Below are 27,137 nucleotides of genomic sequence, written 5' to 3' on the forward strand. Positions count from 1 at the left end.
AGCCTCACCTCCGCTGAGGAAGCCCCCTTGTTGCTCCAGGTCACCCGAGAGGGGCAAACTGCTCAGCTGAAGTGCGGGGCAGCTGCGTGCCATCAGCCCCCCGACAGAGGCGGCCTCTGGTTCCCTCTTGGGGCTCTGGGGTGGGTCTTCTGAGGGAGTTGCGTTCCAGACCCCTTTTGTGTAGAAAAAAAGCACTGAGTAGTGGGGACATTTTAAAATGTCCCTGTCCACATGACTCAACTTTGCCGACTACAGACTTTCCTCATGGTTGCAGTGTAATCCCCCACCCTTAATCTGGTGACAAATGTGGTGGTCATACTTGTAAGAAGAGTGCATGTACAAGTATGCCAAAATTTAGCAGAAATACAGTGGAAAAAATCAGGATGTGGGTTTGGGTGTGGCTTCCTAAAAATCCTAACTTTCATAAGGGGGTGGGAAAACTATCTAGTCCTCATGTTTGTGAAGATTTGGCAGTTTCTGTTTATATTTTGACTATGTATTTTGTGTTTTTATATTGTGTTTTTATATTTTGATCCGCCCTGAGACCTGCAGGTATAGGGCAGTATAATAATAATAATAATAACAATAATAATAATAATAATAATAATAATGGCATCCTTAAAGCGTGTTGGCAGTGCTTGCTGAAATCAGAAACCAGAGGCGTGGTTGAATATAATTCCCAGGAGTGACATTACAGCTCCTATATAGTCCTTTGCCCCTCCCCTAGCAAAAACAGTATAAATTTAGACACAGCAGTAAAATTACAGAATTCAGCTTTTGATGTTCAAGAGTTTGAGTTATATTGGCAAAGAATATGTGTAGCCCTTCTCATAAGTATTATTATTATTTATTAAATTTGTATACTGTCCTTCATCCTAAGATCTCAACGTAAAAATACAAAATGAGAACACAAAATACATAATATGTAATCGAACAAAAACAAACCAAATAACTGCCCTCTTAGAAACACATTTTAAAAGCCATAGAATGTTAATCACAGCTAAAGGCCTGGTTATAGAGAAAGGTTTTTCCTGGTGCCTAAAGATATGTAATGAAGGCCCCAGGAGAACCTCCCTGGGAAGAGCCTTCCACAAGTGGGGAGCCACTGCAGAAAAGGCCCCTTCTCATGTTGCCACCCTCTGGACTTCTCATGGAGGAGGCACACAAAGAAGGGCCTCAGAAGATGATCACAAGGTCCAGGTCAGTTCATATGGAGAGAGGCAGTCTTTGAGGTATAGCAGCCCCAAGCTGATTTATAGGTCATAACCAGAACTTTGAATTGGGCCCACAAGCTAATTGATATCCAGTGCAGTTGGGCCAGGATTGGTGTAATATGTTCAAACCATTTTGCCCCCAGGGAGCAACCTAACCGCCGAATTCTGCACCAGCTGAAGCTTCCAAATCATCTTCAGGGTACTGACCTACATCTAATTCATTGCAGTAATTCAGCCTAGAGGTTATCAGAGCATAGACAACAAAAGTTAGGCTATCCCTGTCCAGATAAGGGGGCAGCTGGGCCACCAGCCGAAGTGGATGGAAGGCAAACTGTTTTTTCCCCTTCCTTCCTTCCTTCCTTCCTTCCTTTCTTTCTTTCTCTTTCTTTCTTTCTTTCTTTCTTTCTTTCTTTCTTTCTTTCTTTCTTTCTCTTTCTTTCTTTCTTTCTTTCTTTCTTTCTTCAAAACAAACTTTGCTTGTTTCTTTTAATTATATTTTTAAATAAATGAAAAATAAACCTAGTGTTCTACAATAAATTCAAATAAAATATTGGAAATTGAGATTATATATGCAAAATAAATAAAAACTCTAGTGAGGAATTGTTTTGGCAAAGCCTCTGAGCGGTTTTAACCTAGCTCCGCTTTTGCCCCTCTTCAGCAGTTGTGCCTGACTTCAGAGGAGAGGAGGTTGTCTTTGTGATCATTTGTTTTTCACTCTATTTGTCTGAGGCAGCTGTTTCACAGTTACAGAATGCAATCCAGGCATCCACTGACAAGACACCTGTTGCAAGAAGATCTCCTTCTCCCAGCATGCAAGCCACAATTCTGGGGAAATGCAATTTTATCTATCCCCAGCAAATGCACCTGTAGCGGGTGTAGAATGCAATGTGGAATTTGATTGCTTAAATGTCACCTTGCATTTCTTATTGCTTTGCTTAAAGACCCAATGTCCTGTTGCATCATTTTGTTTCCCAACATCATTTTTAAAAGTCTTGAGAAGTTTGAATGTTTCCTGTTTTATAATGGATATCTCATGCAATATAACGAAAAAGGTGAACCCCACAAGGCTGCCTTGTAACAGAGCATGGGTGTAGTCAAGGGGGGGCGGGCAGGGGGCAGCTGCCCCCCTAGATCAAGTAAAGCAATAGAAATACTTAACTAACTGACCAATCACATCAGTTCTGCCCCCCTAGCAAAAGTCCCACCTCCTCCAACAAAAGTCCTGCCCCCTCCCCACAGAAATTCTGGCTGTGCCCCTGCAGCAGAGAGGCCCATATTTTGGTACACTTCTTCATTATCATGTTTTCAAATAGCAGCAAACATTCAGTTGTCCCACTGATCAAAAGTATGCCCCCCCCCCCCCGAACCATACACTATTTGGGGTAAAGTTGGTTCTGGATTTAGGGTAGCAAAATAAAATAGGGGTTTTATTGCTGTCTGGAAAGGCTATAAGAGAGACCATGTGATTTGGGAAGGGCAGCACTGGCAAGAGTTTATAAATTCCAGCATGGCACCCTATTAGCAGGTGTGATCGGAAGCTCAAGGAGGGGCAGCAAAGGGAGCCAAGATGCTGCTCCCCCCTCCGCTGCATCCCTTAGCAATAGAACAAGGAAGTCGAGCTGACAAATGGCATTCCATCTCATCTCCAAGGGGAATTGTCATGCCTGGAGCCCAGCCATATGGAATTTCAACTCTCAGCAAGATGCAGCCGCTTCCATGTCTCTCAGCCCCATAACATTTGAAGACAAGGAAGTAAAGGAACGTTCCGTTTCTGGTTGGGAACCTTTGCGCGGGGGGGGGGGGGGGAGAAAAGGAAGCATATTTAAAGGACCAGAGAATGGAAATCCCTTTAACTGGGATGCAGCTCAGAAATCTGGTAGAAAAGAGTGTGGCTTGAATATGTTGAAATGTGAAGGTGTATTGAGGCAGGATGTGCTGGACCCTGGTGCTAATGACAAGGAAGTGTCTTTTCTTTCTCCGGCTTTGACCAGGAGAAGACAGAAAAGGGCTCTGCTGAGATTTGAACTTGCAGCTCCCCAGCGTACCAGAGTTCCAAGCTTCTGTTTCAGCTGGTGACAAAGGCTTAACAAGGAGGGAAAGAGGAGCCCTTGCCTCTACCGCTTTCTCTTCTGTTCCTTGGTCTCTGGCACAGTCCAAACTCACCATTGAGGGTCAGGAAGGAGGCTGTGATGTTACATTGCCTGCTGGCACCTTGTACATTCTCTTTGGTTTCCACGATGGTACGTGTTTTTTAGCTTCTCTGTAGTATATTTTGCTCTGTACTCTCTTTGTTGGACACTCACTATCATTCCTCTAGATTTCTTGAGAGTTGGTGGGGCTTTTTTTTAGTATGTGTGCGTTATTTTTACGAAACAAAGTAATATTGTTCATATTGCAAAACTTAAATCATTTTGTTTTTAAAAGCATTCTCTCTCTGTGTGTGTGTTTATCAAAATGATGTACAGTGGAACCTTAGTTCTCGAACTTAATCCATTCCGGAAGTCCGTTCGACTCCTGAAACCATTCGAAAACCAAAGCACAGCTTCTGATTGGCTGCAAAAGCTTCCTGCACTCAAGCAAAAGCTGCTGTTCCTTCTGGGTTTTGGACATTCAGGAGCCGATTTGTTCATCAGCTAAGCCATTTGAGAACCAAGGTACCACTGTATGTAGCACACCTACCACAGGAACACGTTTTTTTTCTTTTGAGCAACATTGGACTGTTAACCCACACTCTTGTGATTTTCTACAGTGTGCTACATGTTCATTGTCCTTTTTCCCCACAGTGGTCAATGAATCTTGTGCAACACTTTCTCTAACCCCCCCCCCCCCCCAAAGTCTGTTGTGTATCCAGGGAAGCTTTTCTTGATAATACTGGCACATCATGCTTATAATTATTTATTGCATATGATGCTTGCTGCTCAGCTTTCTGACAGCATACTGCATGCTTCACAGGGTTTTCACAATGACAGTTGTGCATATTTCCTGTGAATCTCAATCTCTTTCTCTCTCTCTCTCTCTCTCTCTCTCTCTCTCTCTCCCCTCAATCCACACCTCATTCACCAGGGTTCAGTTAGTGAATGCAAAAGCTGGACTAAATTCATTCTCTGGTAATCTCTCCGTCTCTGCTTTTCTCTACCCCCCATCTGGCACGTATATTCTTTATGCTCTCTAGCCTCTCAAGACTTAAGAAGACCTCAGGGAGCAATTTGGCCTTCTCTCCCTCTCTCTGTGGAATCAGCTAACCCATTATTCTCATATGAGCTGGAGACCTGGCAGATATAGTCATGCCTGTGTGTGGCAGAAAGCAGTTGTGGGTAAAAGGGGCGCTTGGTGAGTGTGTGTCAGTTTGAGGCTCCTCAGGTCCCAGGGTAGTTATCATAGCGGCTGTGGGCTGCCCACCCTTTATGGCTAGGACTTAATAGGACCCCAACTGGGCTGCTCCCTTTGATGCTGGTTGATGACTATTGAACAAAATAGTGGAAGGGCATTACAAGAAAACTGTCCTTTTACGGCCTTTCTCCTGAATATCTTTTAAGTCTGGAAATGGGAAGGGCCAGAAATATAATTAAAGAACTAATCTGGGACATAGAATTCCAAAATGATTGTAACCGATCTTCTAAAATCTATAAATCTCTACATGAACCTCATCCCACAAATTACTTAAGTGCAGTGGATAACCCTATACATCATTGGGGTTTTTCCCGAGCATTTTTTAATGTTCTCCCTTCAGTAATAATAATAGTAATAATAATAATAATAATAATAATAATAATAATAATAATAATAATAATAATATTTATTTATACCCCACCCATCTGGGCAGCTTCCAACAAGATATTAAAATACATTAATGCATCAAACATTAAAAGCTTCCCTAAGTACTGCCCTCAGTACTACTTGAGGGCAGATATCATGACATCCCAATTGAACAAACTTTATGCCCATGCAACTCAGTGAGATTGAATCCATTGGACACGTTCTTCTATACTGCCCATTGTACTGTGATACCTGAAGAGAGCTAATTTTACCATTGTTAAGGAAATTACCTTGCTGCTCAGAGGAAACTTAAGTTAAATACCTTCTTGTCGATAAAGATCTGGATATCATTAGGCCTGTTGCGAAATTCTGTTTTATGGCAACGAGGACAAGACAGGCTGTGGTGGCAGTCATGACTGGTGAGTGAGTACTGATTTTAATCTATGGAATACAGATTTTAGCTGAAGGAGTGTTATTTTTAGTGTAATTAAGCTTATAGGGAATAGTTAATTACATCCGCTTCTTCATGTGAGTGTGGTATATGATGCTGCTGTTGTTGTTGTTAACTTTCTGTCTGGTTTTTGACCGTAATAAAGATTGCTTGCTTGATTGATTTCTGAGATATGCTCATCATCTTTCTTTGTCTGGGTATTGGTATAGCCATGTGGCTTGTGTTAGCTGTTCCCAGAATCCTTTACTGTGTGCTGGAATTCTGGAGTAGGATTCCAGGGTTCCTGAACAGTGAAAAGTTTGAAATCATTGCCGTAGAGCACGACAGAGTTCTGCATTTGCCGAAGTTAAGAGGCATTCCGCCTTCTTTCTTACACACAGAAGAGGATGCCACATCTAAGATACTGCAACATGTTCCTGCATCTTCTAAGAACAAAGTATGCTTCTTGCATCTTCTCTGTGTTGGAAAGGTCTACATAACCTGTGAGCCATTGCCTTATATGGCAGCGCACCAGAGACTCAAACAACTTGTTGTTTGCCTGCTGGGACTGCAGAAGCAGGGAGTTGATAAGAACCTCACAAGTCACTGTTTGTGGCTGATGGGCTGTGCTCAGTTTGGTGGCTCATGAGTTTTAGAATTGAGTAAGTGTGCTTTTTATTAGATCAGGTATGGCTTCTTAAACGGGATGTATATGTGTGTGCTTTGCCACCCAAGGCTTCGTTAATTAAAAATGAAGGTGGAATGTTAGAACAGGAGCAGTTTCACCAGACGGATGTCTGCTTCTAAAACAGAATATGTGTGTAAGCTCTGCAATGTAAAACAAACAAACAACCCAACTAAAGTCCTTTTTAAAGGAATGGAAGGATTAAAAAAGTAGTAGTACTCAAAGTACTTTTTTTTTTTTTTAAGTACTCAAAGCATTTGTACTTGTTTTCTCATTGTGGCTATATAGATATACTGTGTGTGTGTGTGTGTGTGTGTGTGTGTGTGTGCGCGCGCGCGCGCACACACACACACACACACATTCTGCAGGTGGCCTTATCGAAATCCCTATTTGATGGGAGATCCGAAGTGAGCTAGGCACTCTTGCTGTGCTCTCCCTTTCCTGGCCTTGCCTGCCATTTGTCTCTTAGAGGTAGCATTAGCACTTGGCCCGTCCCACGTGGAGCTTGACACTCGTGGATCTGCTTCGTGCCGTCCAGACATGGCACCCTCAAGGCAGCCTGTGCTGCATGGAACAGACACATGCAGGTGCCTATGGAAATTCCAGCTCCTTCACCCAAATAGCAGGCAAGGCAGCACATGGGGCAGCACATGGGAACATTTGCCTATAGCTAAGATTCGATTGTGAGCTGATGGGGTCCATGAGCTTCCCCAGAACTAGAGTTAGCAACCCATCTTGATTATTGCAACGCAACACAGGTAACAATGCTATTTTAAAAATTTATTAGAATGTGATTGTATAAACGTCATTATGGGCACCTAGTGGGTAGTGCCTATGATTAAGTTCCCGCAGAAGGTCAGTGTCAGGAGAATTCAGAATGGGAACTGACCCATCCCATTAAAGTTTATATATCAGACTCCCAACATTTAAGAAGACTGCTTGGGAGCCAAATGGCCAACTTCTGCTTCTCAGAACAAAAACAGATGCAACATGGGAGATCAGACATTGCATCACCTGACTATTCTCCCCCCCCCCCCCCCTTTTAGGTCAGAAGCAGCCTGGGGTAGTAGAGGGGCTCTAGCTTTGATTGGATCTGTGATGCTGCGGGTGATTAACCCTTTCCCCTTATGTTGCTTCCTGGATCTAAATCACCCTGAAGCTGCTGTTAGCCCCACTAGGAAAAGAATATAGGCCTGGTGCCCCAGCAGAGATAATAGCAGCTTCGTGGTGCATGTTTTCTGTCAATCAGGGAAATTACATGACTGTGTGGCTGGCAGGCAAAGGTTCATCCCTTTCACCACCAGCACTTCTACAGTGGTGATAATATTGGCAGCTGATTGAATTGGCTAGTTTAGGATAATGGGACGAAAGAACCACAGATGGGGTGCAGTGACTATGGTGTGTTTCCCCCCCCAGACTTTGTCAGTGGAGCTGCCAAGTCTTGACCTTGGTGTGTCAAGCCACACACACACACACACACACACACACCCGCAGCTCAGGGATGAGCCTCTGTTGGCTCCTGGAGCTACCGGTTCTCTCTCTCATTGAAACTGCTGTGCAGAGCTACTGTTCAGATTTTAAAGGGCAATCAGAGGGGAGTAAATGCATTTTAAAATCCAACTTGGTGGTTTTGATAAGAGACCAGATCAGACAACAGCATTTAAATAATGCCATTTTAAAAAAGGATCTGAGGCAAAACAGGAAAGGAACTATATTGCACGATTCCGTTCCCTTTCTGCTTCCTCTGCTCCCTTTTTAAATGGGCAGCTAGCTACCAGCCAAGACTACTACTGCCACCTTCCCGCTCTCTCTCTGACAGTGCTGGGGCAGCAGGCTGGCACCACAGAGGTCGCCATTTCAGAGGTGGGTCAGGGCCAGCCAGATAAATGTGGCTGCCTGAGGCAAAAGACAAGATGGCATCCCTGCCCTGCCTGCCCTCCAACAACCACTGCATATAAAGAAAACCAGACTAGCAATTGCATCTGACTTTGATGCTGGCAGTGGGGCAGCATTCTCCCCTGCACCTGGAGGCAGCAAGCGAGCTTAGTTGGCTCAGCAGATGCCTCACTCTGCCTCCTGGTAAGGTCGGCCTTGGATATAGGGAGAAAGCAAGGCATCCAGAGGCCCTTCTCAAACCTAGCATGGCTTCTCTTCTTCCCCAGTCTTCCCCAGTGTTTGTTGAATCTCTCTTCCTTTTTTCTTCAGCGTGGAAGGAGACCCGCCTGGAAGTGAGGCAGGCACTATTATAGTGGACAGCCTGGGCAGTCAGCCTCCATATCGTTGTACCCCTGAGGTGACCAAGATTGAGCACTACGATTTGGCACCCTCTTCATCGTCCTCCTCTGTCTGTCACACTCCATCACCAGGCATTCCGTGGGCTCAGCGTGCTCGGCTGCAGCCAGCCAGTGTGGCGCTGAGAAAGCAGGAAGAGGAAGACAGCAAGCGTTCCAAGGCACTGTCAGACAGCTATGAGCTCTCGACAGACCTCCAGGACAAAAAGGTAATTGTTGTCTTCAGCATGCACATTTTATAAGGCCAGGAACCCCATCTATAGCAAGAAGCCCAGGGCAATCTAATGTGTGCCACTTGTCTCCATGATTAGGGCCAGATGATTTCAGAAATGAGAGCCAGAGGCCTACTGAGGCCAACTAGACCAGCTTCTACTGCCATTCTTACTTGGCACAGTGCAGTCAGGAAAGTTGAGGCCATTGCAAGCCTTTGCTCTTCTCGTAGGCCTCCAGGTGTTGCTGGAATATATCGCCCATTATCCCTGGCCATTGGCATCCTGGCTGGGGCCAGCTGGATTTGGAGTCCAACAATATCTGGAGGGCCACAGGTTCCCCATCCCTAGACAAGAGATTTCCCAGTAGTCTGACTCAGCAGGAGGCTGATTCATATGTTCTAGGGGATGAAAGTGAAAGCGCTGTCCTTTGCTGTGGCATCTTGCCCGTGGTCCTCTAGAATCCTGCCCCCTCCTTTGCTGACGAGGTCTCTCCCAAGCTGCCCATCTCTCTTTTCCATAGAACTCATTGTTTAATCCAAATTATTTCCTCCACTCCCTTGCCTAAATCCCTGCCCTCACCACCACCACTCTTCCTCTGTTGCCTCCTGCAGGTGGAGATGCTGGAGCGGAAGTATGGGGGCTATTTCCTGAGCCGGCGAGCAGCTCGCACCATCCAAACAGCCTTTCGCCAGTATCGCATGAACAAGAAGTTTGAGCGTCTGCGAAGCTCGGCGTCTGAGAGCCGCATGTCCCGGCGCATTATCCTCTCCAACATGCGAATGCAGTACTCCTTTGAGGAGTTCGACAAGGCCCAGAATGCCCCTTACTTTGAAGGCAAGCCAGCCTCACTGGATGAGGGGACCATGGCTGGTGCTCGACCTCATCTGCTGGACCGTGGCCTACCCTACGGTGGCTCCTGCCGAGCTGGCTTGGATGGCAGCTCCCTGCATTCCTCTTCTGGAGGCTTTTGCAATGACATCACTGAGCTAGAGGACTCCTTCTCCAAGCAGGTAGGCTATGCCAAACTGTACGCCACCCTTGCCTTTTCCTTTGCCCAGCGAAGACCTTTCAACAACCCCTTTGGCTGTTCTCTTGGTTCCTTTGCTTAGTCATGACCTCAAGCTCCCCCCTCCCCGCCCCATGGACTTTCATCAGCCCTTCACAAATCCCCTCTGTTGCCCTACCACCATTGTGAATTCAGCTTCCCGGGATCCAATAATAACAAGTTTTAAACAAATCTGGCGGCTTCCATTTACGTGAAAGGTGATTCTAACTAAACATCAGGGAAAACTTTCTGTTTGACCGTGAGACAGGCTCCCTTGGAAGGTGGTAGGTTCTCCTTCACTGGAGGTTCTTATGCAGAGGTGGCCACTGATGCTTTAGTTCAGTTTCCTGCATTGCAGGAGGTTGGACTAGATGGCCCTTGGGGTCCCTTCCAACTCTACAATTCCAAACGCACTGAGTGCCAGCACTGGGGGTACCTGTTTTTTATCAGGGCATAACCAAAGCTCTTCTCAGATTTCATTGAAAGGAAAAAGAGAGATACAAGGAAAGACATGCAGGTGGTATAGCCACTGGTCTTCACCTGTTGGGTCGGGACCCACTAATGTGTCGTGGCCTGATCTAAGGTTGGTCACAACTACCACCCTGCAAAGATTAAGAAATGGGTCCCCAAATGCATGTTTGGGGTAAAAGAGGATTCTGGGTGTGTAAGGAGTGAATCTGCTCTGAACTTCTTGGGTTCTCTTGGATTGTAACTCTGAAAGCAGGCTTTGGTCGCTTGCTAGTTTGGGTTAATTTTATTAGGAAGTCTTGTATCCTGCTTTTGACTCCAAAAAGGTATCCTAAGAAAAAAACCCAATGCAAAATCGGTAGAGGATGCAACTAATATTTAAACACTTACATTTTCTGTGCTGGTGTTTTCTTTCTGCTGTAATACTGTTGCTTCCCAATGTTTTCTGCAATATTCTTCATTTTTTTTAGATCTGATTTGCGGTGTGGTGTTGGTATTGGAGGATGATTTAACCATTTGCCTGTTCACTATGGAACAGCACTATTAAGGATGTTCAGGTCTATTTGCCTTCGATTAAAACTCTCCTCCTTGCACTTTTTGTATCTCAGTACAGCTGGGGGAATTAGTGAAGAATTTCCTCTTAGTTAGTTAGCTTCTGTTCCCTGAAAAAGGGAAGGGACTTTAATTATTGGTTTCTTTTCATATTGTTTTTCTTTTATACATTATAGTAGGTTCATGGCCAAAGCCATTATCCAGCATTGCTGGATAATATGATGCTGTATTAAACACTTCTGTAGAACTCACATTTTAATTCCTTTTCCCTCCCATGGCATAGAAGGCAGTCCCCCAGCCGTGCTCAAAGGTTCTGGCGTGGTAGAGCCCCAAACTGCAGCCTGCATATGAAATTGTGTATTGTGTTTCCTTTGTTGTCTTTAACTGATTTTGATAAATGGATAAACTTCTATTTTTCTACAATACTACATGTCCTGTGCGATGATAGAATACTGCATTTGGCCTCCTGCAATTGTAGCATGCTTTGTAAAAGATTATTCAAAGTGTGATTTGATTTTTGAATAGATGCTTAATTTGTATAGTGCACAGAAGGTGGGTTTCCTTGATGCAACAATTTTTGGTTCCATTCCTCCCCCTCCCCCATTTTCTTCTTACAAAGCCCTGAGTATAATCCCTCCTGGCTAACTTCCTTCTGTGCCTTCCAACAGGTGAAGTCTTTGGCAGAGTCGATTGACGAAGCCTTGAACTGCCACCCACTGGGACAGGAGGGAGGGGCTGGCGGACCTTCCTTGGAAAAGAGTGAGTCCAAGGAGCAGCAGGGGGACAGTGCTGCCACTTCGTTCAGCGATGTAACGCTGTACCTGGATGAAGGAGCTCCCACGTCGCCCATCTCTCTGGAGCGCCCACCCAGCACTGACCCACCTGAGCCCACCACCGTGCCAATCCCACCACCACCACGGCCAGAGTACTGGGGTGGGCCACAGCGAGAGGACAGCCGCGAGAACGGTGGCAGCCGACGCAGCACGCCTTGTATGGAATGCAGGGACTATCGACTACGCGGGGCCCATCTCCCGTTGCTCACCATCGAGCCTCCCAGCGACAGCTCAGTGGATCTAAGCGACCGCTCCGATCGAGGTTCTCTCAATAGGGGTCTCATATTTGAGCAAGATGGTTGCAGTCCCCATGGCACCCTCAAGCACGCTGGCGGACCCACCCGTTCCCCACACCCACACCGGCATTATCACCCAGAACAAAACCAGCCACCCCCTCCTCTGCCAATACCGCCCCCTCAAGTCCCTGGGCGCCTGCCCCCACCTCCACCGCCGGACAACTCTGATGGGGACAACGACAGCCTCAACAGCACCACCAACTCCAACGAGACCATCAACTGCAGCTCGGGCTCCTCCTCCCGCGACAGCCTGCGCGACCCTCCCCCGCCAGCCCCACCTGCCTCCTCGGCTCCCGGGGGGCCCTGCAAACAGACCTACCAGCGGGAGACGCGGCACAGCTGGGACTCTCCTGCCTTCAACAACGATGTTGTGCAGCGTCGCCAATACCGCATTGGCCTCAATCTCTTCAACAAGTATGAGATGCTTGGGCGGAGTCATGGGGAGGTGCCCATGGAAGTTGCAGTAGTAGAAGGGTAGCCATTTTGGGGGGAAGCGTTGGGCCTTACAAGGAAGCAGTGGGCTTATTACGGAGAAGGCTCTGTTGGGCCTATTTCCCCCTGCTCTACAGCTCTGTCTCCTGCACTCTTTCCACACAACTCTCTCTTCAACTAGAGTTGAAGGTCTGAGGCCAGCTGGAGGACATGAGAGAAAGCATGAGGGAAAGTGGCGGCGGTGGTACTACCCCGCACGTCAGCTGTTAGGCGGGCAGGCAGAGCAGCCTAAACAAAACCCTTCTGTGCCTCTGGTCTCTCTGGGGCTTCCTCTGCCTTCACAGACATCCTCTTCAGGCTCCGGGGAGGGTCTCCTCATGAGCCACGAGGACTCTCCAGCTCTTTCCCGCCATTCCTGGTATTTTTCTATTTACCCCCCCCCCCCCGGTGCTGCAGGTATATGCAGCCAAACAGGAGTAGAATGCGTGCAAGTGGAGGAACGATGCCTGTAGCCAAAGTGGCCTGTGGGCAGCTTGCAAGCAGGACCTGCCGTCAACAGTGCTTTCTCCCCACATGTGATTCCCAGCAACTGATATTCGGAGGCTTGTTGCCTCTGACAGTTGAGGTAGAACAAAGCCACCGTGACTAGTAGCCATTGATAGCCCTTTCCCTCATGAGCATCTCTTCCCCTGAGCTGACCCCCACCCTGAGCAAGCAGGGCATACAGCCAGGCAGTAGGGGAAATGACCAGATCTCTGGATATTCTGTTTCACCCTGGGGGGGGGGGTGTTGTGGGGTTGCTCAAGCACATCATTTACTGTGGGGCATCAACAATTTCTCAGTACTTCCTAGTTGCCATGGTTTTTGTCCCACCCCTTCCCCTCTGGCTTCCCCTTTTTGTGTTTTGCCAAAATAATAATTGGAAGAAACTTAAGATGCAAATGTGAACAGATAGGCTCACACTGAATAACTCCTATTGGTCATGTGGTTTGGGGTTTCCTGCTTGCAGAATTTGGATGTTGGAGGGGAACAGTGTGCATGGACTTGACAATAATAACTTTGATGAAATTGCTGGGCAACCACAATGTACAAGCATCAAGATGGCACAGTTCCTCTAACTGAGGACGGTTTCTCTTTGTGTGCGTCTCCTCTCCTTCCAGGCTCAGCTAACAGGCTGAACCCAAACAATATTTGGCAGAAACAGGCAGTTGGAGGAGGAGAGAGACTGATTAGTTGCTGCTGACTTTTGGACGGCCAGGCCAGGTGCTTGGATATTGGCAGAGAGGCCCAGGCAGAAAATTTGGGGTCAGTTTAGAGACTGGGAAGTTCAGGTGCTGAAATCCGGTTGAAATTCCCGTTTTGCAAAAATCTTACGTTGTAACTATGAGCCACCTCAGGAAGGCTTTTGCTCCATTTTGTCTATTTCTGCCTCGCATTACCCTCCTTTTTTATTGGCCATGTTTCTGTGCCTTTATTTATTCACCTTAAAGCTTTTATATACTGGTTTTCCTCACAAATTGGTTTCCATTTATTAACAAAACAATATTTTTAAAATGCCCCATGATAATAATGCAGTTTAAACACCAATATTAAATGATGACAATTAATGTGGAAGAAAGAATAAAAGTAAACATTGCCTTCAAAGGCACAAGAAAGGCTGGAGCCATTGTTGCTTCTAAGGTTGGGAGGGAGTTCCATAACTGAGGTGCCACCATAGAGAAGGCCTTGCTGCAGGTCTCCACGCTGAACTGCACTCCGTGGTGGAGCTGCAAGCAGGACCCCTCCTGTTGATCTCACGGTGCTGGGCAGAGGTGCTCCACCAAATAACAGGCTGACATGCAGAAATGTAAGCAGGTGAAACTTTCCCCACCTCTTGTCATGGAACTAAGTGATGGGGGAAACTTCCACATGCTTAAATTTCTGCATGTCAGGCTGTTATTAAAGGCACTTGTAACACAGCCAGTAGCAAGGGGGCAGCTTAATAGCCTGCCTGTGCCCCCCTTGGTCCTAGCCCCCTTCCCTTCCACCTCTCCCAACTGGTTGATAACTCCCTGCAGTTCACACTGGTCTTCTGGGCCAAGGAAGGGGGCGGGGAAGGCTCAGATCTTGGCTTCCTGTTGCTCTTGGTAATTTAATTGCTACTGAGCAAGACAGCATCTGTTCCACTGGCAGGAGGCAGGCTCTTGAGGGCTGGGAGGCAGCCATCACAACATATTAACCAGCTGGAGTCATGACTCACGTTGAATCCTTGGGGCAAAGTGCCAAGCTGAGGTAGCTGCGTACCCTCCCTCCCTGGGAGACAAACCCTGCTCATTTGCAGATGGTTTGCCTGGCAGAAGAGGGATTAGAATGAGGCCCACTCAATATGCTTTGGTACTGGGAACAGAAAACCCAGAATGGTAACACCCCCTCCCCCATTAGTCGAGGTAGATTGCTGTCCATCAGGGCGTTCTCTGCTGGGAGCCCCATTGTAATGAGCAGGAACTTCTCATGTGACTGCCCTGTCAAGTCAAATCCAGTTGCCGCCTCCCACTTGGCGGCTTTTAATCATGGCTCAGAATTTGCTGCGTTGGCATGAGTGCCAGAGCTTGCTTCATGGGACTTGCCATTGCAGGTGCTCATTTCTGGAGAGATTGCACCGTGGTCCAATATCTTTTTTTTTTTAAGATATTTATTAGAATTTTACAAAATGAAAAAAAGAAAAAAGAAAAAAAGAAAAAAAAATAGTAAAACAATTCCATCTTTCCATCACTTTCTTTCATTTGCTTGTTTCCTGGACCTCCTCACACCTCCCTTTTTGTATTCCAGTTCAATTTGTTAGTTCAGCAAATCCTTCCCCTCTTTATTTAATCTTAAAATAATATAATGTCACCTTAATCTAATATCATCTTATCTTGTAAACAACCTTCAAACTTACAGCTTAAGTCTTATTCTTACCAACTTCTAATAACCATAATATTCTTTCCTAATTCTTTAAACATTTTTGCTAGAGCCATGCAGTTTCATTTCAACATCCTTCTAACATTCATCAATTTTATAGAACAATCTTAGTAACAAAACAAAAAAGAAATAAAGACAATCCAATCTTCATCCAGCGTCCCTTTCTCCTGGTCCCGGGTTTGTCAGTCCTTTTTATCCCATTGATCTGGCGCATTAACCTGGTAACCTTATATCCGAGGTCCTTAAGTCTCTTCCATGTCCCTTCCGCAGCTCTTCTTCATATTCTCCTTTCACTTGTGGGAACTCCAGCTTGGTAATGTTTTTGACCCTTTTCAATAAATCTGCCCCTTTTCTATAGTCCAAACTCAACTCCATATGATGTTTAACAACATGTTTCAAGATCCTTCCAAAATTGAAAGCCCCCACAGCTCCAAACCTCTCACGGCCCATTGCCAGACTCAGGAAGTCCAAATATGCCTGCACAGGGGGGTCAATCCAACCCCCCATTTCCAAACCAGTCCAAACTTTATCTTCCCAAGTCTGGTTTTTTCCAAGTTCATTTGTCAAGTCCAAAGGCTCATGTTCCTGCAGGTCCACAGCTCCCTCCAACTCTGGCGCCCAGGATTCAACAGCATCCTCTTCTCTCATCTGTTCTGTCAGGACACACTCCTGATTTAATTCCTGGGTGGGTTCCATATACTTTCCCACTGCCTGGTCAAAATTTCCCACTGCCTGTTTAAGATTTCCCACTGCCTGTTTAAAATTTCTAACAGAGTCAGTCATCAAATTTGTCTCCTCATGTAATTGTTCCAGTAGGGCATTTGTTTTATAAAAGGCACACAGCAGGCACACTGGTCAATGAGCTTCAAACGTCAGTCCTGACACCCCGCTCCAGGATCAGGACGATGGAAAGTTACTTTACTTTAAATTCACTTCTGCAGGTTCTCCTGCTACCGAAATAAAGTTCAACAAATTTAGATGATGAAAGCCAATCCTTTAGAAATGACTTTCTGAGCTCTAGTTTACGTTGTCTTTGCTTTATTCAGACTACAAAGAAACAGAAGGCTGACTTCCTGTTTAGACCTTCCCGTCTCAGTACCAAATTGAAAAAAATTCTTTTTAAGACCAATTTCTTTCTGCTTGCAAATCCTTATTTAAAGTCCAATTATTCCAGGTTTAAGTACTCACGGGTGATTATTTTAGAAGCCAAATTGTCCCAAGAAGAAGGCAGCGCTCTCCGGCAACGGTTATGTGGCTTCGCTCCAACGGAAATAGCAGTTGACTCACAGCACCGCACCACTTCCCCCTCTTCGCTTCGGAGCCCGTTAATGGGTTCCTTTGCGGGTTGGGGGGGCGCTAAAGGTGCCTGCTGAGTCCCATGGTCACAGGCTTCATCCGCCTGTGATTTTTAAAGGGTCCCCGCTTTGCCGTAGCGGGCAAGACCCGTTTCGCGCTGAGCTAGTCCCTCCAATTCAGAGGGAATCCGCCATTGCCGATGGCGCCACCCCGGAAGTCCGTGGTCCAATATCATCCAGCAGGGGCATCTGCTCTCCAGCACACCTAGAGCAACTTTTGTGCCGTATCAATGCCTCATAATTAACACTTCCCTCATTACTTATGCTATTTGGAAAATACTGGTAAACCAAAATGAGGCTGAGACAAACTTTTCTCTTTGGGACCCAGATGTTAAGTTGTATCCCAACACACAAACACAAACAGGCCCCATGACCTCTTTTTGCCTCTTTTCCATATTTATTGGGGTGTGGGGAGACATGGTTGATGGGGAACAGTATTGCCTACATCTTGTGGCCACTGGAAGAATTCAGTACTGAAACTTGAACCTATAAGCATGTGACAGAAAAAGATGGTGGGCAGTGCCATTTCAGACTGCAGGAGAGGAAATTTTGGTTTTTAAAAACCAATTCTCTGTTAAAACTCCCTGAAAATGGTTCTTGTTTACTTAAAGAGAAATTATGTGTGCACATAACCAAATGGCAATGTGAAGGCTGAAGTGGAATCAAATGGAGAAAAGAGCCGTTAAGTAGTCTGCAAAAGCCGTTGACTAAAAGCAGTAAATACAAGACACATTAGGTAATTTAGTCGCCTTCCCTCACCTGTTTCCGTCCTCATCCCACTCCAGATAAGCGCATATAGAAACCATACCAGGCCGGGTCCTTTCTGCAGTCCTGTCCTCTGCCTGGAACATGTGGGTTTAGGTCCCCTGGCAAAGCTCCCCCACCCCACCCGGACCCGGATATCTTCTTCTGAGGCTCTCCTTTGTGTGCCTCTTCCTTAAGAGGTCCAGAGGGTGGCAACATGAGAATGGGGCCTTCTCTGTAGTGGTTCCCCGTCTGTGGAATGCTCCCCCCAGGGAAGTTCGCCTGGCTCCTTCATTACACACCTTTAGGCGCCAGGCAAAAATGTTCCTTTTTAACCAGGCCTCTGGTTGATCTGTTTGACATCCTATACCTTTTTAAAATGTGGCTCTTTTTTTGGGGGGGGGGGTATTGGGTTGTTGTTTTTATTCTGATTATATATGTTGTGATCTTTTCTGTGAACTGCCCTGAGACCTTCAGGTATAGGGCGGTATATAAACTATGATGGTGATGATGATGAAATAGGTGTTCTGCCCTGTATAACTGAGCTGGGGGAAGTGGGCTCCAGGTGAAAATGGTTCCAGGTGTGCATAAAGGTTCCTTCTCATCCCACCGGCAGGAAACCAGAGAAGGGAATCCAGTATTTGATTGAGAGAGGCTTCCTGTCAGACACACCGGTTGGCGTGGCGCGCTTTATCCTGGAGCGGAAAGGGCTGAGCCGGCAGATGATTGGTGAATTTCTTGGCAACCGGCAAAAGCAGTTCAACCGGGACGTACTGGAGTAAGGAGTTTTGCTTGATTCCTTCCCCCTCCCCCTCACCACGGTTTTAACTTTTATAGCTCATCCTGTTCCCCAAGGCTCACAGTCACATTTTTAAAAGAGAGAGAAGTAGTAGAAACACCGTAAGCTACCTTACACAAAGTCATAAGCCATCTCTCTAGCAATGGTGCTCCAGGGTTTGGGACAGGAATCCCTAGATGCTGGGGATTGACACATGTCAGGCCAGCATATCTCCCCCCCCCCCCCTTGCTGCTGTGTGTCACTGTCTGTCTTCTCTTGCCTTACAGTTGTGTGGTAGACGAGATGGACTTCTCCAACATGGACTTGGATGATGCTTTGCGAAAGTTCCAGTCTCACATTCGGGTGCAAGGCGAGGCACAGAAAGTGGAGCGCCTCGTTGAGGCCTTCAGGTAAGTTGGAGGTGCTGCCATCTTTCCAAGGTTTCCTTCTTGAGCAGTACAACTCCCTATCATCCTTTGGCTCTCACCATGTTGGCTACTGGGAGTCCAACACCCCACCTGGTGAGCACCAGGTTGAGGAAGCCTGGCCTACAGATCGAGCCATGGGCAATGAGGAGCATGTGGTTCTGTCCCAGAATATCTTTGGTTAATCACTGCAGTAAGAGTGTGGTTGTACTGTGATGCTACAACATATAGTGCCTGAATTATCCTGGACCAAGGGGCATGTAAATAATTTTTTTACTGTTAGCAACGATTCCTATATATATTTAGATGGAACACTGAATTTGTTTTTGTTGAAATAAACTATGAGCAAGAGGAAAAACAACAACAACAACAATCTTTATTACGGTTCAGAGACCAACAAAACATTACAAATCAATACAGAGTTCATACAGCCTACCTCCAGGTTAATCAAGCACTTTGTTTGGAATATAGGGCTCATTTGTTCTTGCAACCACCGATAAAAACTTTGCCACTGCCAACGTTCTAGCTTTTGTCCGGTCTTCCAGTAGGAACCTGACATAGTGAGCCTCTGACTTTCCCGGGAAAGGCACCAGCAAGGGTAGTATCAGTTCAGCCCTGGCCTGCTCATACTTCGCACAATGTAACAAAATATGATTTATGGAATCGATGTCTTGAGCACACGAGCAAAGTCTGTCCTGGTAGGGAACTCCTCTCAACCTACCATCCAGCACTGCAGAGGGGAAGACATTCAGTCTGGCCTTGGTGAAAAGCCTTCGATAGTTAGGTACTGTCAGGTTTTTGATGTAAGATGTTAACTCAAAGACATACCCATATTGAACTCCTGCTGCCAGTGGACTACAGACTGCGTGTGACCGAGATCGCAAGTCACTGTGTGCATTGTCCCATAATCTTTGCTTTAAAACCTTTTGGGCGCCTTCATAGCCCAGGTAATACAGTTGGGGGGGGAGATAGACCAAGAGAGGTGGCTTTTTTAGCCATGGTTTTCTGCCATTTGCTGACAAATTCCTCATTGGTCAAATGTTGGTACAGACCCTTCCCTAGATTAAACACTGAAATCCTGAGCCAATGTTTTAGGGCAGCCCACCATGCTCTAGCTGAAATTGGGCATTCACCAGCTTCCAACAGAAGTACGGAGTTGGGGACGCAGTTAGATACCTGCAGCAGAGATCGTATAAATTTTGCCTGAAAGCCATCTAGCTTTGGCAGGTCCCCATTATGCCAGACATTTGCTGCATACAGGAGTTGGAAAACGGGCTTTGCGTTGAAAACCCTTAAGGCTGCTGGAACATATTTGTCGCCCTTTGTGAAGAAGAATCTATGTATGGCTAGCTTTGTAATCTCCGCCTTTTGAAGGGAGGTTTGCCAATGGTGCTTCCAAGATCCTGTATGATGGAATGTGAGCCCTAGGTAACTGAAGTATTTTACCTGTTCAAGGTTATGGCCATCCAGCACCCATTTAGACTGGGAGAATCTTCTTTCGAAGACTAAGATTTTAGATTTTTCATAATTAATGGATAAACCATTTCCAGAACAGTAATCAGAAAATTTAAGAGGAAAAACACTAGAGTTTGAAGGATAGCTAAATAAACCATTCAACACTTAAATGGGCAGGTTTATGTGCTGACTCTGGTGTATAAATTTTGACTTATGTGGAGCTGGAGTAAGTTTCTAGCTTAATTAGATCCCTTTCTACAGCGTTTAAAAGCTGTTGTTTTGATTGGTCATATATGCGCATACATCTCCGTTTGCATGTATCCCACCCACTCCATCCATCTGCTGCAAGAAAGAGCGGACAGGGAATATGTGTGTGGCTGTACATGCGTATATGAGCCTGACAAAGCAGTACGTGATGGGCAGGCACAAGCAGGAGGTGCCCTCTTTCACCCCATTGTCTGTTAAGACTGCAGAGCATTGGCCAAAGTGGGTAGGCTGTAAATCTGACTGAGTAGTATTTAAGGACTTGACCCTGGATCCTAATACCACCTTTTCAAACTGTGAACTCTGTCCTGCAAATCCATATTTTTTGTCTAACTTAAAAGTTGCATGCAATTGATGGTAACTTAACCAATCTGTCACCTGATCTTTTACCTCTCCTTACTGTTTCAATTCATATTCCTCCCTGGTAACAGTTAGCAAGTCTCTATATGTACTCCAATTTGTCTCTGTGTTAATTTTTTCCCGTGCCAGAGCTTCCATTGGTGACAACCACATTGGTGTTTTTCTTTCTAATAGGTTTTTGTATTTTCCCCGTACCCTATAAAGATTTTTTTCTGATTATATGATTTGAGAAGCTCTTATATATTCTAGCCTTCCTGTACCACAGGCACTCATGCTATCCCAATTTTAGGTCATGCCCTTCCAGATCCAGCAAATAACTGTCCTTTAGTAAAATCCATTATTTCAACCAACATAAACATGATGTGTCAAAATACAATTGTAAGTCAGGGAGGGCGAAACCACCTCTCTCTTTGCTATCAATCATAATCTTATGTTTTATCTTGGGTTTTCTCTCCTGCCAAATAAACTTAGATAGATCTTCCTGCCATTCCTTAAAGTTTCATGTATCATTGACTATAGGGACTGCCTGAAATAGAAATAGCATCTTTGCAAATCACGGACCTGTCCCTAGTAATCACAACACAAACTAAAACGTGGATAAGCCCTAAGTAATTGAATTTGGTACCCATTGAAAAATGGGACAAATTAGTTGTGACTTAAGTCCCATTTATTTCATTGGAAACCAAGTGCAACTAACTCAGTCTGGATCCTACCTATGTCTCTAAATAGATTAATCAGTGAATTACCTGCTCATAGTTACATACATTAGCCTGTTACAAAACATTTGTAATATGAGTTTTTTAATTGTGATATTGAAGAGAATGTGAGAGAACTTGTGTTTTAATAAAGAAAAGCTACTGTTAATTGTTAGAAGAAAAGGCCATATTTTTCTTTTTTTGTTCCATATTATAGTAATGCTCCAGCACCAAAACAACCTCAAAAAACAAAGAATGTCTTTTAATTTTCAGCTTCATCGATTTTAAAATTGGGCTCCACCAGTAAATCAGCTTAATCCTTTGGTAATGAATCTGTTGATTAATCCAGCTTAGAGTGTGCAACCCTGCTATTTATATGACTAGAAGGCTGCCTGTAAATGAATGTAGTAGCTGTGAGTTGTATTCTTCCATAATGGGATGTGGAATTTTCATACATATTTATAATTTGAAAATAGAATAAGAGAGCCAATGAACCCCTTTAATTTTAGAACTTCCTGCCTCAGTATGAATTATACATTTTTTTTGGGGGGGGTGGTACTATTTTTAATTTAGAACCCAGAATGGTTAGATAATGGCTTTTACTTTCAGTCCTCTAAAAACCCCCTTGTAGGATCCTGGGACCCCCATATCCCTCACAGAGCTCAGTTTCCAGAGTTCACTGGTAAGAGGGATTGACGGTTAAACCCCGAGGAAACCACTCACCTTCAGCAGCAAAATCTCTTGAGCTGCTTCTGACTCTTCTCTTCCTCTGGCCTTTTGTGCTTTCTTTTCGCCTTGACTTCCACTGCATTTCGTTTCAGCCAGCGCTACTGTGTGTGCAATGCCCCCTTGGTGCGCCAGTTCCGGAATCCAGACACTATCTTCATCTTGGCTTTTGCAATCATCCTCCTTAATACCGACATGTACAGCCCCAGTGTCAAGGCGGAGAGGAAGATGAAGCTGGATGACTTCATCAAAAATTTGCGAGGTAAGCAAGAACAGCGTTGTCTCTTGCGCTTGGCTCCTCATGATCACATGGTTGGAATCCCAAAGGAGTCTCCTACTTCCCTGGGAGTTCAGGGAAAGCACAAAATGTGTCAAGCATAAAATGCAGCTTCCCAAAAGCCGTGTGTGCGTGTGTGTGTGTGTGTGTGCGCGCGCGCATGTGTGTTTTAAACCCAACAGGTTTCTTGCCATTGTGGCGAAAAAGGCAGCTTGCAGGTGCACGAACAATGCCTGCTAAAATCTCAGAAGCCAGAGAGAGATCTGTAGCATACATTCCAAGTGTCCCGATTTTCCAGGGACAGAAAAATCCCAGAAGTCATCCCAGTTTCATTTCACCACTGGCAGGAAGTGAACTCTTTGGAGACTATACCTGGCACAGGATAAACCCTTTCTCTCCAGTTCAGCTTCCTGCAAGCCACTGGCAGGCTGTTTTGCAAAAGAGAAGAGGCGGAAACGCCAACTGGGAAGGGATTTTTCCTTTGTTTGTTTGCTCCTTACCCTATTTCTGCTCCCTTCCGCTACTCCTACCGGGTTCTCATTTTCTCCCAGCTCCATAGAGCTCTGCTTTCCCTCCTCCCAGCATCCATATTCTGGGCCCTTTGTTCTTTGTTTTTCGGCCTACAGCAGGGGTCAGCAAACTTATCGCGCCTTGGGCCGGTGTCTCCAGCGTTGATCGCGCGGAGGGCAGGGGAGCGTGTGCCCATACGCATGCGCACATGCTATTTGCATTGCACTTCCAGGTCGGAAAAGCACTGGAAATAGCTTGTGCGCATGTGCATGGGCTTCCTCCAACCCGGATGTGCACCGGAAATAACGCTTGCGCATGTGCACAAGCTATTTCTGGTGCTCCTCTGACCCGAAAGTGGGCAGCTGCACAGCGCAGCGTCGGTAAGAGCGGGTGGCGGGGTTCACGCGGGCCGGATAAACGAGTCTCTTGGGCCTTATCCTGCCCACGGGCCTTAGTTTGGGGACCCCTAGCCTACAGCCTGGAAGGCTTCTGGATGTTCTGGGGGAAAGGTTTGAACAGGCGGAAAGGCATTTCTCAAGAGGAATCTTGTTTTTGGAGATGGATCTTTCTGCAGACTCATCAGAGGAGTCACTGGGCACCTGTGCTAAGGGGCCCTGGGGTTTGTCCTGACTCCCGCAGCAGCAGCGAGTCCCTCAGCTGCGCAGGTGTTGGGGCCCTGAAAGGCCAGTTCCAGCACTCCCAGGAAAGGGGGGAAGGGGACCCCTTGCAGGAAGGCCCTTGTTTGCTCTTGAAGGGCTGGTCTCTCTAGGACAGACTCCGGACCTCCCTGCAGCCCCACAGCCTCCCTCCTCCTGCCACGGTCCCTCAGGGCCCTTTCAGCAGGGGCAGCAGCAGGAGAAGGGCCTCGGGAGAGCAGGCATGGCTCCAGCAGGGCTGCGAACCATCTGGCCAGATGCACAGGAGAAGAGAAGGAGGGCTGACCCCTCTCCTTCCCTCTCAGACTCCATCGTCCCCTCATGCTACTGTCAGGAGGGGAACTCTGCAATCCGCTGCACCTGCTGTTCCTGACTCTTCTCTCCCTAGACTGACAGTGATGGGCTACAAAAATAATGATGGTGGTGATGACCAAACAGTGATTGGTTACTTCAGCAGAACAGCCACCACCCTCCTATTGAAATGAGAAGAAAGCACAACCTAAGTTAAAGTGCATCTTGCTAGTGTGCCTTGTGGTATTTTTAAGGCATAGAAAATGAGGGTGAACTTAACCTCCCTCGCAGACAACCTTTCAGATCAAAGGAAAACTCTTACATGCACTTACAGATTGTACAGGAGGGCCAGGAATGGATGGAGGGAAGGAAGCAAGCAAGCTTTATTCTTTATTGTTTGTGCAGTCTTACTTTTTTGCAGCACCACAGATATAATAATCCTCAGGATTTAGCTCACTCAACTTCTGACCCTGTAAGTCCACATGTTGTGTCTTGGCATAGATGTTTTCTATAATTCCATTTCTACCCTTCATTTTCAGTAGAGTAGGCCACACTTGGGACAGGTGGGCAACCTCACAAGCCCTGTGGTTTTCTAAGCCAATACTGACCTAATTATGTTGGTTATCTGGGTATTCAATTCATTTCCTGATGAGTGAAAACTCTTTACTAATATGTCAGTCTCAGGTAAACACAGTTCCCCCACTTGATTCCACTCATCAGCTTTATAATTCTAACAAGAAGTCTTCATTAGTATATCAGAAAGGACCCAGGATCTGGAAGATCGTTAATTAAGGCTGAAGACAAATAATTGTTTTTTTCAGAGTCCTGAAAGCAATTGGAAAGGATTGCTACTTGTGATGCAAATGTCCAGGAATTAGGTATATGATCTGTACTGGGAGGGCTTGCACTTCCCACAAAGGAAGACGTTCGTAGTCTGGGAGTCCTCCTCAGGTGGAATTCAGCAGCATGCTAAGGAGGTCATTCCATCAGCAGAAGGATGTTTGCTTGCCAGACAAAATGTCTCCCCTCTACTCCCCCTGCACACTGTTCTGGGGGTTCTCCCAACCCTCCTGAGCAGATCTGAGGAGGGAGGAGAGGGGCGAAGTGCCATTGGACTAGCGGGAGTCCTTGTGCTGGCTTCTGCTAGCGCAACAACTTAACTGAATCCAGCCCTTGTCACTGAAGTCTCAAGTGGTTTCTATGGCTAAAAGTGATTGTGCCCAGTAACTCAAAGCGGGGTTTTTAGTGTGGCTGTTCCTGTTCTGTGGAAGAGCATTCCTGTTGAGAGACAACAAATGCCCAGTTAGCTGCACTTTCTGAAAACAACTGAAGACACTTTTGTTCTAACGTGCTTTCCTTAGCTGGATAAATGGGTCTTTACCATGGATGTCAGCTTTCTATGGTTTTGTTTTCATTTTAAATGTATTTGCTGTTTTTGTGTTTTTAATTGTTCTTAATTTCATTTATTGTACATTACCATGATATGGTTTAGAAAACGATTAATAAATCATTAATAGTAACAGACCCCATCATGGAACCGAAGCCGCCTTGGTCCTGCTGGTCGATGATCTCCTGTGGCCTAGGGACAGAGTTGAAAGCTGTTTCCTGGTTCTGCTGGATCTCTTAGCAGCTTTTGATACCAGTGACCATGGTATCCTTCTCGACCATCTAGGGGATTTGGGAGCTGGGGGCACAATTATGCAGTAGTTCCATTCCATCCTCTGGGGCCATGTCCAGAAAGTGGTGTTGGGGGATGACTGTTCAGACCCCTGGGCTGTCACTTGCAAGGTGCTTCAGGGCTCCATCCTCACCCTAATGCTTTTCAACATCTATATGAAGCCTCTGGGAGAGATCATATGTGTTTCACAAGCATTCCATATTGCTTTTACTAAAAAGAGATCCAAGGTTTGCTGTTGGCTTATTAAACCTGACATGTTAGGGTGAAATAAACTACAATCCTTTCATTCAGTCATAATGCTAACCTTCCTGGTTTGTTTACGCCCCTTGTGCAAATGAAAGACCAAAGCAGTAGTGATCAGGCTGTGTGCACCAGCAGATGTAAGCCTGGCTAGTATAGATAAGTCATTCATTCCTCCAACCTCTGTCTTCAGTAATGAAATAATATTATTAGCTTACTTCGTTGCAAAGACTCATGGGAATAACCTATCAGCTGCTTTTGCTTTTAAATCTGGCCTAGTCTTTCCCTGCAGCCTATGGACTTGCTCTTTTGTTGTTGCTTCACCAGGGGTAGATAACGGCGAGGACATTCCCCGTGACCTGCTGGTAGGGATTTACCAGAGAATTCAGAGTCGGGAGCTGCGCACCAATGATGACCACGTATCTCAGGTCCAAGCAGTGGAGCGAATGATTGTGGGCAAAAAGCCGGTGAGTGGGAAGAGGCTGTCTGAGGAGAAGGATTTGGGTTTACTGAAGGTTTCTGCCCCTCTTTTTGGCTCCACTCCTAACATTTTCTGTCTGTCTGTCCCACCCAGGTTCTCTCTTTGCCCCACAGGCGCCTGGTTTGCTGCTGCCAGCTGTATGAGGTCCCTGACCCCAACCGGCCACAGAGGCTTGGGCTGCACCAGAGGGAGGTCTTCCTGTTCAACGATTTGTTAGTGGTAAGGTCAGGGCAGGGAGCTAAGACCAGGTTTTGGTGGTGGAGGGAGGGTTAGATGATGGAGTTGCTTGTTTTGAGCAGATTTGGCTGCCTCACCATGTACCTGCTTTGACATGCCTGGGTGAAGTTGGACCTTGTGGACATGGTCACAAAAATCTTCCAGATTTCTTGGAAGAAGCTAGGACTGCTGAGCTGTGCTTTATACTTGCCTGTCTGTCTGCTGCCTCCTGGTTCTCTCCCGCAGTGCTTTTGTGATGCCACATGGCCATTGCAGGAGACTGACTAATTTAAAAAAAAATGTTTTTGTCAGTAGCACCACATAGTAAAGAAAAGGACTCTGTGGATAAATTTAATTAATGAATCTGTTTTATACATCCATGCCACATTCCATCCAAGCTTCTTCTGAGCTCCCACTCTGCTCTGAAAACATCCATAGGAAAATACCTTACGGGTTGAACAGACAATAAGAGCAAATAAGTTCTTAACTTGTAGGTTAGACTGTTGCAACTCAGGAAAGAAGCAGGTTTCAGCCAATTGGGTGACTGTAATTCTGAGCACTGTGCTTGGGTTAGTGAACAGTTAGCTCACTGCTCTCTCTCCTCCTCATCGATCCTTTGCTTTCCCACTGCATCTCCTCACACCATTTAGGTGACAAAGATATTCCAGAAGAAGAAGATCCTTGTGACCTACAGTTTCCGCCAGAGCTTCCCTCTTGTTGAGATGCAGTTGCAGCTCTTCCAGAATTCATGTGAGTTTCTCTTAACCATAGGTCATGATACAGGAGCCTAGAAGCCTGGTTGCTGCACGAACCCAAGGCTCAACCAGCACAA

General features: G+C 46.0%; 1 protein-coding gene across 7 annotated transcripts in view; it reads left to right on the forward strand.

The window, feature by feature from the left end:
- IQSEC2 (IQ motif and Sec7 domain ArfGEF 2) overlaps nucleotides 1-27,137 on the forward strand; it is a 145,103-nt gene that overhangs the window by 105,720 nt on the left and 12,246 nt on the right. For all 7 annotated transcript variants that reach the window (XM_028711390.2, XM_028711397.2, XM_077921673.1 and 4 more), the window contains 9 exons: nucleotides 8,291-8,585; nucleotides 9,200-9,598; nucleotides 11,322-12,196; nucleotides 17,870-18,031; nucleotides 18,319-18,441; nucleotides 22,052-22,218; nucleotides 25,936-26,075; nucleotides 26,183-26,308; nucleotides 26,956-27,055. In XM_028711390.2, coding sequence (XP_028567223.2) covers nucleotides 8,291-8,585; nucleotides 9,200-9,598; nucleotides 11,322-12,196; nucleotides 17,870-18,031; nucleotides 18,319-18,441; nucleotides 22,052-22,218; nucleotides 25,936-26,075; nucleotides 26,183-26,308; nucleotides 26,956-27,055 — 2,387 coding nt within the window. The remainder of the gene's footprint in view (nucleotides 1-8,290; nucleotides 8,586-9,199; nucleotides 9,599-11,321; nucleotides 12,197-17,869; nucleotides 18,032-18,318; nucleotides 18,442-22,051; nucleotides 22,219-25,935; nucleotides 26,076-26,182; nucleotides 26,309-26,955; nucleotides 27,056-27,137) is intronic.

This window comes from Podarcis muralis, chromosome 17 (assembly GCF_964188315.1).
Source record: "Podarcis muralis chromosome 17, rPodMur119.hap1.1, whole genome shotgun sequence".
NCBI classification, from domain to species: domain Eukaryota; kingdom Metazoa; phylum Chordata; class Lepidosauria; order Squamata; family Lacertidae; genus Podarcis; species Podarcis muralis.